The sequence below is a fragment of the Triplophysa rosa genome, linkage group LG12, assembly GCF_024868665.1.
Source record: "Triplophysa rosa linkage group LG12, Trosa_1v2, whole genome shotgun sequence".
Lineage (NCBI taxonomy): Eukaryota > Metazoa > Chordata > Actinopteri > Cypriniformes > Nemacheilidae > Triplophysa > Triplophysa rosa.
The window spans coordinates 14844938-14858527 of record NC_079901.1 but is presented as its reverse complement, the minus strand read 5'-3'; the positions used below and the strand labels follow the sequence as shown (position 1 = coordinate 14858527).

The following is a 13590-nucleotide window of genomic DNA, read 5'->3' as shown; positions in this document are numbered from 1 at the left end:
GTGCAAGCAGTACAGTTCCCTAACTACTCTGGTCATGTTGCCGTCAGAGTATTTGAAGGCACTTTTTAATAATGAGTGGACTTTAATTTCTTGATTCATAAACATAAATAGTCTCTTTGCTTAAAGAGGTATGTAAGTAATAAACTGCTTTCACATGTGAACAGAACACAAAAAACTGCTAAGCCAATAAGCCAACGGCTATCTATTCTTACATTTTGCCTGTTTATGTTTGACGCTGTAGGTTGTCATTGTTTCCTGTAAAGCTAAATATCATTTACCAAAAAATCTTTGTTCAAGTGTTGCTTGGCATGGTTAATAATCCGGGAAAAAACACCATTTTGAAGATAAATGAGTATAAAAACAAATGCAAATGTGTGCGTTTAGAAGACAAACAACCCATTCAATAGAAATAAGTGAAGTCGTGAAATTGTTGGCTGGCATCATCTCTGCATTTCAAAGAAAACAATGCGTAATGAATGAATCTTCTGTACCCGCTGCTTTAAATTCTGTGAACAGTTTGTACTAGAACTGAACCTGAAAACTGCAGGACTGTAGTTCCATTCAAATCACCTCAATATCATTTTATCTAATGCAGTCACTTAAAATGGAATACTTCTCTGTTTTTTTTAGAACTTTAGAACAATTTAGAATGTCAAAGATAAGGTAAAACTAAACATCTTTTAAATGACAAAAGATGTTTCTGTGCTCCACTTGAAATTGACTTTTTAATATTTTTTTAAATATAAGTTTCCATTATGTGTGCTTTAAGAGTAACATTAGGAATAACCTTGAAGCGTATCATCCATTTCTGTAAAAGTGGCATGAATATTCAGAACTTGCACATTCAAAATGGCACGTTCTCTGAATGTATTTTCACAAATTTAACATGACCTCTTATCTAGTGCTGAACTCCCACAAGTCTGACTGTTGTGCACTGCCCTCAATGCTTATAGGCAAAGGCTCACTGAAAACACTATTTGTCAAGTATATTTTTAATTACAAGGAATACAAATGAACACTGTAGTCATGATATGTGTGCTGAGAGTAGACAACATACACTAAACTAAACTAAAAATTTATATATACGTTTAGGGGGTGGAAATAAAGACATGGGTCTTCTTGGTGGGCTGGTGCAGGTATATAAAAGATTTAAAACAATTTAATCAGATTACCATCTTGCCTGAGACCATTACAAGACCATTACATACAAAGCTTTATGAAGGCTTCAGAATTTAAACAAAGCTTTGCTTTGAACAACACCAATTTTATGAGATGACCACAAATCAATGACCATGACTTGACTTTGTGGTTGACCACTCAGAATATAGCAATAAGCTCCAAGAATATGGCAATAACTGCTTGCTGTCATAACCAGGAGGAAAAATTCTAACTCAAACATAAGTTTATTTGTTTTAAAACACAAGTTTTATTAGTTTATTTGTGGATGCCTCTTCACATTAAAGGGATACTCCACACCGAAATGAAAAGTTTGTCTTCATTTACTCGCCCTCAAGTTGTTCCAAACCTGTTTATTTATTTTTTGTTCTGATATAGACAAAGAAATATATTTTGAAAAATGTTAGAAACTGACATTTCTGGGACTTCATTGACAACCATAGTAGGAAAAAGTAAAACTGTAGTCAAAGGTCCCCCTGAAGTTTTCGCTTTCTTAAATTCTTCAAAATCTAATTCTGTGTTCAACAGAACAAAAAAAAAAAGATACAATAATTTTGCCTACTATTGTAATCAATGATGTCCCTGAAATGTCAGTTGCTAATATTTTTCCAAGTAAATGAAGCTAGAATTTTTATTGGTATGAAAATCTCTCTCTTAGAAATACATGCATATGTACTCTATTCACTTGTGTTTTAATCTGCCTTCTGTTAATAATGTCTGTCATTAATCATGAGAGAGAGAGAGAGAGAGAGAGAGAGAGAGAGAGAGAGAGAGAGAGAGAGAGAGATCGAGAGAGAGAGAGAGAGAGAGATGTAAAATATGTACCTACAATTCAACTGCATCTACTGTAGTCTTCTGTAAAGAGGGGCAAAATACATTATTCATCTTTGTAAACTTCAAACAGAAACGAATACTATCTATTTGAACCTGGAAATAAAAAAAATGTCAGAATGATACACAGCAAAATCGCCAGTGTTAAAAAGGGTCAAATTAACTCTCACAGTGTTTATATAATCCACACTTTGAGAGTTTGGATACACTGTATATACACTCACCTAAAGGATTATTAGGAACACCTGTTCAATTTCTCATTAATGCAATTATCTAATCAACCAATCACATGGCAGTTGCTTCAATGCATTTAGGGGTGTGGTCCTGGTCAAGACAATCTCCTGAACTCCAAACTGAATGTCAGAATGGGAAAGAAAGGTGATTTAAGCAATTTTGAGCGTGGCATGGTTGTTGGTGCCAGACGGGCCGGTCTGAGTATTTCACAATCTGCTCAGTTACTGGGATTTTCACGCACAACCATTTCTAGGGTTTACAAAGAATGGTGTGAAAAGGGAAAAACATCCAGTATGCGGCAGTCCTGTGGGCGAAAATGCCTTGTTGATGCTAGAGGTCAGAGGAGAATGGGCCGACTGATTCAAGCTGATAGAAGAGCAACTTTGACTGAAATAACCACTCGTTACAACCGAGGTATGCAGCAAAGCATTTGTGAAGCCACAACACGCACAACCTTGAGGCAGATGGGCTACAACAGCAGAAGACCCCACCGGGTACCACTCATCTCCACTACAAATAGGAAAAAGAGGCTACAATTTGCACGAGCTCACCAAAATTGGACAGTTGAAGACTGGAAAAATGTTGCCTGGTCTGATGAGTCTCGATTTCTGTTGAGACATTCAAATGGTAGAGTCAGAATTTGGCGTAAACAGAATGAGAACATGGATCCATCATGCCTTGTTACCACTGTGCAGGCTGGTGGTGGTGGTGTAATGGTGTGGGGGATGTTTTCTTGGCACACTTTAGGCCCCTTAGTGCCAATTGGGCATCGTTTAAATGCCACGGCCTACCTGAGCATTGTTTCTGACCATGTCCATCCCTTTATGACCACCATGTACCCATCCTCTAATGGCTACTTCCAGCAGGATAATGCACCATGTCACAAAGCTCGAATCATTTCAAATTGGTTTCTTGAACATGACAATGAGTTCACTGTACTAGAATGGCCCCCACAGTCACCAGATCTCAACCCGATAGAACATCTTTGGGATGTGGTGGAACGGGAGCTTCGTGCCCTGGATGTGCATCCCACAAATCTCCATCAACTGCAAGATGCTATCCTATCAATATGGGCCAACATTTCTAAAGAATGCTTTCAGCACCTTGTTGAATCAATGCCACGTAGAATTAAGGCAGTTCTGAAGGCGAAAGGGGGTCAAACACCGTATTAGTATGGTGTTCCTAATAATCCTTTAGGTGAGTGTATAATTTGTGTTAATTTGTGTTAATTTAACTAAATTAAATAGTTAATTTGTTAATAATTAATTATTTTAATTGTTAATTAAATTAAATAGTTAAATTTTGTTAAATAGTAAATTAGTTAATTTGTGTTAATTTAATTAAACAGTGTTAATTTGACCTTTTTAACACTGGCGATTTTACTGTGTATCTTTCACCTTTACACTCGAGTCACACTCAGCTCAAGAATAAATAGAAATTAACATCATTATCAGCATAATATGAAGTGTTGATTATGCCAGCGTCATTTTAAATCAAATACAACATAAGAAATGCATTCAATCATGAAAGCTATTTTGGCTGCGGAAAACCAGCCAAAAGATGATATAGTAAAATTGTTATCTTCTGCTCCATGAAATGGTTTTTGTCTCTTTCGTTTGAACACACAGCTTGAATGCATTTCTGTTTGATGCACCTTGTTCAACAGGTTTCTTCAGAGCGCTTTGGCTAACTTCAATATAAAAACATGAAATATATCATGTGATATATCAGTATGAGAATCCATGTAACATTAATTGTATTGACATTATATTACAACAGTAACAAATTTGCATTTACCCATTTAAAGCTTTCTTGGTTTCTCATGCACCTTTGCATTAAAAAGGAGCTGATATATGCCTTCCTAAAATAAACTTAGATTACACCAGTAATCATGTTACAGTTTTTAAATGTTGCAGATTTTAATCTCAGCATATCAGGGAGGATGAGCCATGAGTGCCACTGGTTGAGATTGTTCCCATGGCACTGGTGTCTATTTCGATTATCTGTCAGAAACTAACATTAACCCCCACAAATGTCATTTGCCATTGTTAACGTGTGTAAGAGCCTCAGAGATAAAAATGTGCCTGAACACAATTAGTGGGTTATGCCATAAATGTGTGTTTTTTGTTCTAAATTGCAGAAATTGACTAGTTTACACCCTTGCATCATTGTGCTTGATAAGCACAAAAGCACAAACTGGAACCTTTGTTATAATGACCAATCCAGACAAAGTGTGAATTTTGCAGATAAAAACACAAGAGGAAACAAATCTGCCTTTTTTTGTTACCAAGGACACCTATAAGCAATAACTAAATGTTAAAACTAGGTTTAAAGGTCCAGTGTATGAAATTTAGAATAGCAACCAATGGCTCACTCCACACCTCCCTTTCAAAGCGCTACGGTGGCTGACACAGTGCTAAGATGTCATCATGTTTTCGCTTCTTTGTCGAAGGAGATATTTTGTATTTACGAAACACGCCCTGTAAAACAGTTTGTCCATTTTGGGCTGCTGTAGAAACAGCATGGCAAATTCCATGCAAGGGGACCCGCTGTGTATGTTTATAGAAATACTGTAGCTCATTCTAAAATAATAAAAACATAACGCTTCATTATGTAAGGTTTTTATACACCTCTGAAGACATAGTTGTTTGTCAATAGATCCTCCAAAAGATTACACATAGCACCTTTAAAGCAACATGTGACAACACCACGGTTACCATTATGACAGGCTCAGTTCAACTGTAATGAATGTACCACAACACAACTGTCTGAAAAAGCCATCTCTCATAATATAACCTTGTATGATTGAGCATTCAGGGCCTTAATACACACGTTGAATTAGCTACGTCTCCATACTTGCATAATAGAACATGATGTACTGCACCTGGCAACCCTATTTGAATATCAGCACAAGTGTCACAAAACCTCTTCCAGTTGGCTGAAAAGGAAAGCACAGAAATAATTTACTTTTTGTCGCCTCCAGGCATGTTTAAAATAACCCACGTTTCGATCAATCATTCAAATTACATTGTGATCTCAGTCTTTCTTTTCTTGGAATTCATACTGTATCATATTTACCTCCTATACATAGTCCTATCAGATATAGAAAATATATTTTTTAGAGAAAATCGGTACTTTAACATTAACTGTGTACAGCTAATATAAGAGCAATGCATGCATGCATGTCTCTGCTAAAGCTTACTTTCATTATGTCTCCAGACTCAAGAGTAAACATCTCGATCCTCATAAACTCACTTGACTTATGATAAACATCTGTGATAGCGTAAGACACATTAACACCCATCGACCATAACAGCATTGCAGTCGGTTAGTCAATAACCAAGAATGGGTGTTATTTTCTACATAATCAAAGCTAAAATTAAACTGTAAAATGTAGTGTATATCAATAGACAACATTTGAAAGCTTCTTCAAAAATACTGTACTCTTAAATAAACAATCTGTTTTATCTCTTTATCTTACCCTGCTGTCTGAGTTTAGTTATTTCAATATACAGCCTACTTTCTCAGCAATAACGTGCATGTATCTGTTGCCAGATCATACCATTATTTCTTTCGAAACCATTTTAAAATGATCATAATAATTAAAACATTTCTTAACATAGCATAAATAAGAATATAATTACTTTTAGCTCAACTTGTAGAGCATGGCGCTAGAAAGGTAAGGTCGTTTCTCATACTGATAAAAATGTACAGCACTTAGGATAAAAGCATTAGTTAATCGCATAAATGTAAATGTGAAAGCATGTCTATTTTGCCACTCTTTAACTCAACGCATTTACGATTGCTATATGTTTGGCTGGTGTGTGTGTGAAAAGATTTTTGTCAGTTTGATGTTAAGACTGACATTACACTTTACTTTTTATTCAAGACTGCCCCCTGCAGGTGTGTGACTCTGACTTTCACACAACGAAGCCTCTTTTATTTCTGTTTCTATAAAAACCACGGGACTCTTTTACTATATCGGTGACAATAAAGCAAAACTATTTCAAAAAGTGTCTAGAGTGTAATTACTAACTATTTTTAGTCTTAATCTTATCATTTTGGGCATTTCACAAAAACAAATGGTTGCTCTAATAAAAAATAACGCTTAGGTTTAAATAGTCTCTTCCATGCATCATCTGATCGGAATAAAATGATTGAAGATGCAGATGTAGACGTAACGGAAAGATCAACTTGAAAGGAATAACCAAAATTAAGGAAATATATAATTATTTATTTCTTTAAATACCTCTTCGTGAGTATTATCTAAAGAAATATGAAATAACTTTTATAGTAAACAGGCAGACAATAATGCATGTTATTGAACTGGCAGATCTAAGCACAGATAATTCTCTGTACACAATATTCTTAACTGCATTGCTAACTTCCCTTGAGCATTTACAAATGACTGTAAACCTGAATACTGAACCCAAATAAAAACCTGCACTTAATACCCTTTACACTTTGTAGCACAGAATTAGTAACAGACAAATCTTAACAAACATGCTGTAAAACAAATGGACTACATATTTGATGCATATTATGGCTATGTCGATCTACTATAGGAAAAGATCTGTTAGGGGTTAATTCACCATTTAATGAGAAAATAAAACAAAGGTCAATATTATAAATCAGAATGAATATCAATTCTATCAGCTTCACATGTGTCACAAATTCAACCATAAATCCTATATCTTCAAGCAGCAAACAGATACAAAGTCATACGTGAAATAAAAAGTGCACGTGCATCATTTAGCGTTAACTAAAGACTAACCTGCAGTTGTATAAAACACAAGCGCATTCTACCATAATGGGATTTAATCTGTAGGGAAAGTTGCTTTACCCTGCGGTGACGTAGTTCCGACTCTTGTGAAAGAGACCTAATTCATTCATCCTGTGTCTGTCATTGGTCAGTTGAATCAGGAAGTACAGCGTGCCTGTCCGTCAGTAAAAAACATCCGATTTAAAACAAAGCCAGTTGCAAAAATAATAGACCTTTTGAAAAGGTTTTTAAACCACAACAATTTATTTACATTTATTAGAACATTATTAAACGCGGAGAGAGTGAATAAGATAATCAGTATAAATTGCTTTAAAACAGTCCGTCGTAAGTGCATTATGTAAATGTCGCAAAGTTTACGTTATCCATTGTTAGTTAATATTTCATACTAGTTAAAAACTAGATTACTGAAACAGTAAATTATTTAACAACGGGATGTGAAGTTTGTTCTTTGTTTCCGCCGTGTGTCTCGCATGTTGCATGCGTGGACTTTACCCTGTCCGTGTGGATCTGACAGAGCACTTATTCATTACACTAAACCGGATTTTTAACTTGTGAAAATGCTTCAGTTTTAGAGCATTTTAGTATTTTACTCCTGAATTATTTACAATAATCACGTGTTGGGTGGTATTGTTTTGTTAAACTGCTGCTGACAAAATGGAAACTTTTATCAGCATTACTAACCAAAGTCAAGGAAGGGATCGCATATTCAGGTTAGTGTATCTCTTTCAAACAATGTCATCCCTTAAAATAACATCGGATTAAAATAATTTCCTTTAAATCTATGTTTGAAATGTTTTTCTTTTAGGGCAACCCAGTATGCATGTGCTTTGTCGAAATACCTACTGAGAAATGAAGCGAAAAGAAAGGAGCTGGTGAAAAAGCTGCAGTCTTTGGAGTCTAATATGAGCTCTGGTCGAAAACGTAGGAATGAACACTCAGACAAAACAAAGCAACGATGTCCCTTAAGAAAACCAACCATGGTTTTACTACAGTAACCATAGTTTGACTGTAATATTTGTAGAAAAAACAATAACCACAACTGCAGTTTAACCAAGATATTTGTAGTAAAACTATGGCAATATAATGACAATCAACCCACCCAAAAACATGTTTACTATACTTGTATTATAATAAAAAAATGGTTACGTTTCATAAGGGATACAAAACAAAAATTATTTATTTGCTTAAATGTTCTTTCCCCCTAATATATTGTGATTTGCCTCTATTTTTGAAAAAAATAAGGAATTTATTTTTGTTCTTTAGTTCTCAGGCTCGGGAACACTGTGAACTCCGTCCATGCGGTCAAAAGCACTCTTCATATTTCTGACCCCGTGCTGCGCCTGTGCCTCACTTTGGCTAACCTCAACCGTGCCCTCTACTTCATCTGCGACAACCTACTTTGGGCCAGAAGTATTGGACTCATACGAGACATCGACAAGGAGCGCTGGAGTCTGAATGCCACTCGCTTCTATTTTCTCTCCTTGATCATGAATCTTACCAGAGATGTCTATGCCATCACTCAGCTTATGGTGCAGAGGTCTCGGGATAGACACTACCAGCACAAAGTCAACCAGCATCTCAACGAAAGCCCAGATGTGGCGTGTGTCATTGTGCCTCAGCTTGATGCTTTCCTCTTTCTGCTGATCGAGAGCCTCAAAAGTCACCCATCTGTGGCTCTCGATACACTTAAAAACATTTGCGATCTTTTCATTCCCCTTGACATGCTTGGTATTTTCCAGACAAATGCGGGTGTGGTCGGTTTCTGTGGTCTTATTTCTTCCGTTTTAGGCATACTGTCAGTTCTGAGGCCCAACCTTAAAATGAAGCCATGATTTAGGGAATTTGTTTTCTTATTTATGATTTAGAGTAACACGACTAATATTCAGCTTTTAATGCGCGATTAAGACTACTGTTAACAAACGCAGACTGTTGTAAAGGGATCAACTTAGATTTTGCTTAAAATAAGATGTTTCTTTGAATTCATGTAAGGGATATATGATATTTTGCAGTGTGCACATGGACCCATGCTGCATACACTTTCATTAAATAGAGTGCCTTGATGTATCTGTCATTGAATTTGTATCATACAAGACCAAGAGAAATAATGCACCTGTATTTTGCACATTTTAAATATTTTAATATAGATATCACTTCGGTACTTACTGGAATAAGAGTAAAATTAAAGGTCATGGTAGATTAACATATTTTGCTCTTGTAATGTATTTACTGACATCTTTTCAGGTAACAGGTGTTCTTCATGCACTGGGAGTAGATGCTGAACTTTCTTAAATATTTGCTTAACATTTACAGTCCTCTAGGTGTAGAGCCATCTGTGGAATACTCAACCTCAGTCTGTTAGATCCCGTGTTTACAGAGCTATATTACAGAAAAACAAAGGTGATGTGAATTTTAATTTAGGGTTCAGATTTTGTCATCCAATGATTTTTAACTTTGGTTTATCATGACAGAAGACTTTATAGTTATATAGTTATAGACTCTTTATAGTTTTGTTTGTCTGCACAAACTTCTCTAACTTTAAACTGTGAACTTAAATAAAGCTATTTTTATGCCCTGTTTAAAATGTTTTAGTGTTTTTTACTATTGTGTATTTTCACTTGTCTATCAATAAAATGTCAGCTATTTTATTCCACATTGCTGATATCAGCAAAAAGTATACGAGACTTAATGCGTTTGAACACATAACATTGATCCAGAATAATTCAACAGCCAGATGCATTTGTAATGACTATTTTCTTATAATTGTGATAGCATTTATATGAGCTTACTAGATCAAATGCCTCACTCATTCATATGTAGCACTAGAAACAAAAAGCCCCTCATTGTTGAATTAAATCAATGGACGCAACTGCATTAGCTATTACAGCTTTTTTTTGTATTAGTAATGTAAAAAGTACTCTTACATCTAACAAATTGGACAGAGGTTGATAAAATGATAAAAAATGAAGTTGCAATTTTTTGTTCCTGCAAACTAAATGAGATGGGTATCACTTTAACTCTTATTATCATAATGGTTAAACTGGCTTTATGTAAATTACACTGTAAAACCAGGTACTCGATGTGATAAACACACAAAGCCGAGTAGAATAAAAAAGGCAGGAGACATGTTCATTGTGTCAAGTTAATTCGGTCCAGTTTATTTAAGGCATCTACATCAATACATGAAGTTGCCCCATGAAAGAATGAAACAAACTGTTAACAATATAAAAAGCAATGCTATTTTGGCAAATCTATCAGTTTTCCAGCCAGATTACAAATCAGGATCAAGGATTAGAGGAACTAACACTGTAGTGACATAAATAACAGATTAGCAGTCTCCACAAGAGAAATGTCAAAGCGCAAAAGTGACAAAAATACTTCCATAATGTACATGAGGCTACGGGCACAGTCAGCTGATGGACAGGAATTACATGGACACGGGGACTTTGGAAAGACTTCGTTTTTATAAGGTTTGGTGTTTGTGTTAGGTCATCAAAATTCAACATAAGACCACTGAGATAGTCCATGTATTCAACAAGTACTACATTTAGGGAAATCAAACATACTGTATACGTTCATTCACATGTCCCGAACAAATATTAGGGTTCAAAGAAATGCTGAAGTCGCCTTCAAAGCTTATTAGAACTTCAAGAAATGTAACTAATAGCGCCATGTCAATAAATCGAACATGTAAAATATCCTCCGACAGGTAATGAATATGTTCTTTCATCAATTAATACATTTTTCTTTAAAAAAAAAAACTAAAGGAAAAAAATGACCAATAAACTAAATGTGCTTTAAAACATGATTGTTTCTGCTGTTTAGTGACTGAATAACAACATTAATAATAATAACAAGAATAAATGATCACCATCATTATTTTTAAGACAGTGTGCTGTAGTGGTTTGAGCACTGGACAAAATTATCATGAGAATATGACCACTGTTGTACATTTGTCACAATAGATTAAGTCTTTTTATTTCATTTTGATGCTTCAAGCTCCTTCAAGTGGTTTAAGATTTCTAGATTAAATTTGGATTTATACAGCTACACAGAAAAGACGAAGGCTGACAGATTGACTGCATGGTGCTGTTTAGGTTGGACATTTAAACCATCATTCACATGGACGTTCATAAGACAAATTGCACCCTTGCACGCTACAGAGTTTGGTAGGATTATCCCAGAGTCTAGAAAATTCCAGGCTTCCCTTATTCTATCCAGTGATTAAACCCTCTATTATAGAAGTCAAGATCTTACAAGTTTACAAATATACATTCAGTACAATATCAAAATAGAAACTGTGCTTAAGCTCTCACCGACCGACAGCAAACACAGTAAAGATAATCATTTCTCAGTGTCCAGGCTTCATGATTGTACCATAAAAGGAGCCCCGAAGGTCAGAGCTCAGGGCCAAAGTTAGAAGCGACAGTTGGATGGGAATGGAAAAATATTTTGGCTTAGGTTGTGTCTCGTGTCTAACCAAACTCCTTTCAATGCAACACTTTTGTACACACACAAAGAAAGAAAAAAGAGAGAAGAACTTTAAAGGGCTTAAGTCACTAGTTGAAGGTCTTGGCCTTTGTTAGATGGTTGGGGCTTGGTTTCTCAATCTCCACACCATCACCCACAGTTTGTGCAGAGAAGTGGAATTGCCTGTTTCATGCTCAAGGTACCACAACCGGTCCTAGTTTGTTTCCACTGAGGAGTCTTTTGGTCCGTGTGACCAGACAGGGCAGGAGGACAGAGGAATGCCTGGTTCTATGAAGGAGCCTGCGTATGGTCATAGTCCAGAATCAGACCTTTGATGTGTGACAGTTTTTGATGGAGATACTCGCAGCGCTTTTTCTCTTCCCGGTAACCTGGGAACTTCTACAGAGACAAAAAAGTTAACACACTGTTAATTAAAAGAAGAAACCGGCTGCATTCTGATTCAATGTTTTGTTAACTATAGCAGTGAACATACAGAGATTTAAAGGGATAGTTACCCAATAAATGAAAATTCTGTCATCATTTACTCACAAATCTGTATACATTTCTTTGTTCTGATGAACACAGAGAACGATATTTGGAAGAAAGCTTGTAACCAAACAGTTCTGGGGCACTAATGCCTACCATAGTATGAAGAAAAACTACTATGGTAGTAGACGTGCCCGGTTAACCGCGGTTACCACTAAATCCTGCTGAAACCGAGCTGGCTGCGATAATGCAAGGTATCGATGATTTTATTGACGCGTAGCTTATCCGTGAAGCAAGTCTCTGGGATCAGTAGGAAATGCTGCTCGATCTAAAAGCAGTGCGAGTTTGAGTCGCTTATAACGTGCATTTGAAAAAGCAACACCCGTCAAACATGATCATTATAAATATATTTTATTATCATGAAAATACCTGAGGAGGCTTGAGTAACAGTGATAAAAACATGTCCTTAGGCATTTAGAACTAAGTGCGTTGTGATCTTCTTCTGCAGTGCGTATTTGGAGTTTCTGCACGAGAGCGCCCTCTGGCTTTCGGATGCAGCAGCATTTTCCCGTACTTCACTCACAGGTTGTGCATAAATCACGTGATAGATATTTTCGGTTAACCGGGCAGATGTCTATATGGTAGTCATTGGTGTACCACACCTGTTTGGTTTCCCACATTTTTCAAAATATCTTCTTTTGTGTTCAACAGAACAAATACATTTATACAGGTTTGTGAGTAAATAATGACAGAATTATCATTTTTGGGTGAACTGTCCCTTTAAAGTTGGACCACTGCATCTACAAAGTAACCTAGTTTCAGTAAAACTCAGACATCTGCTGGATGGGAGGATTGCTACAGCTTATCTTTCCTGAAAATCTAAAATTCAAATAAAGATCACAAGTAAGGAAGTAAAAGTCATATTTTTACCCATTCCTAGTTTTAGACGTCCCTAAAGGCCAAATGCACCGGTCAATATGATGCACATTTTTTCACACAAAATAACATCAAGGTTTTCTTACCTTCTTATACTTCCTATACTTCTCCATGATTTGCTCTTCCATTACCTAACATAAACAAAATAAAAAATTAAACTAGGACACGCGAGAAAAACACAAATCACAGCACAGCATTACGTGATGTGTTACATAACATTTGCTAAGCCATTATCCTGCGAACCACTCACACATTCCATAAATAACTCTTAAAACAAATCACTTATGTCACACAAAACCATGTATTGTGGCTTTTAACATACCTTATATTCCTGTGTCCCAGGTGAAAGCGTCTTTATCTTAGATCCCAGCTGAACAAACATCTGAGTAACTTTTCCTATGCGCTCATGAAGGTCTATGTACTCGTCATATTCCGCACAGAAATCCTCAGAGTATCTCTGGCGCTGCTCGGAGTCCATAATAGTGTTGTATTTCCTAAAGGAAAAAGTTTTAGTCAACTAACGGTGTTAAAAAAAACTGGTCACTTGGTAAAATACCTTAAAAAAAACAGTAGATGGCACTAAAGATCACAATAAATGAGGAGTATTGCCATTAATTTAGCATGTTCTGTTCTTGTTGATGTTCTGCACCATTGCAGCGTTTATATAAAAGTATCCG

General features: G+C 36.0%; 2 protein-coding genes across 3 annotated transcripts in view; one reads left to right on the top strand and one right to left on the bottom strand.

Annotated features, from left to right (window-relative positions):
- Window positions 1-7173: 7173 nt before the first annotated feature.
- Window positions 7174-9591, top strand: pex11a (peroxisomal biogenesis factor 11 alpha). Its single transcript, XM_057348260.1, has 3 exons — window positions 7174-7734; window positions 7830-7945; window positions 8288-9591. The coding sequence occupies exons 1-3, from the start codon at window positions 7679-7681 to the stop codon at window positions 8854-8856; spliced, it is 741 nt and encodes a 246-aa protein (XP_057204243.1). The 5' UTR covers window positions 7174-7678; the 3' UTR covers window positions 8857-9591.
- A 562-nt stretch (window positions 9592-10153) lies between these two features.
- Window positions 10154-13590, bottom strand: part of LOC130562793 (RNA polymerase II elongation factor ELL2) — a 31771-nt gene continuing 28334 nt past the window's right edge. For both annotated transcript variants that reach the window (XM_057348048.1, XM_057348049.1), the window contains 3 exons: window positions 13236-13407; window positions 13000-13044; window positions 10154-11890 (listed from right to left, as the gene is read on the bottom strand). In XM_057348048.1, the coding sequence (XP_057204031.1) occupies window positions 11780-11890; window positions 13000-13044; window positions 13236-13407 (328 nt within the window). In that variant the 3' untranslated portion in view covers window positions 10154-11779. The remainder of the gene's footprint in view (window positions 11891-12999; window positions 13045-13235; window positions 13408-13590) is intronic.

What these genes read in the sequence shown, in the direction of transcription:
- pex11a (XM_057348260.1), top strand. Translation starts at nt 7,679, where the DNA reads ATGGAAACTTTTATCAGCATTACTAACCAAAGTCAAGGAAGGGATCGC. An exon ending in GGAAGGGATCGCATATTCAG is followed by an intron (nt 7,735 to 7,829) that starts GTTAGTGTATCT and finishes TTTTTCTTTTAG; the next exon opens with GGCAACCCAGTATGCATGTG. An exon ending in TATGAGCTCTGGTCGAAAAC is followed by an intron (nt 7,946 to 8,287) that starts GTAGGAATGAAC and finishes TTTGTTCTTTAG; the next exon opens with TTCTCAGGCTCGGGAACACT.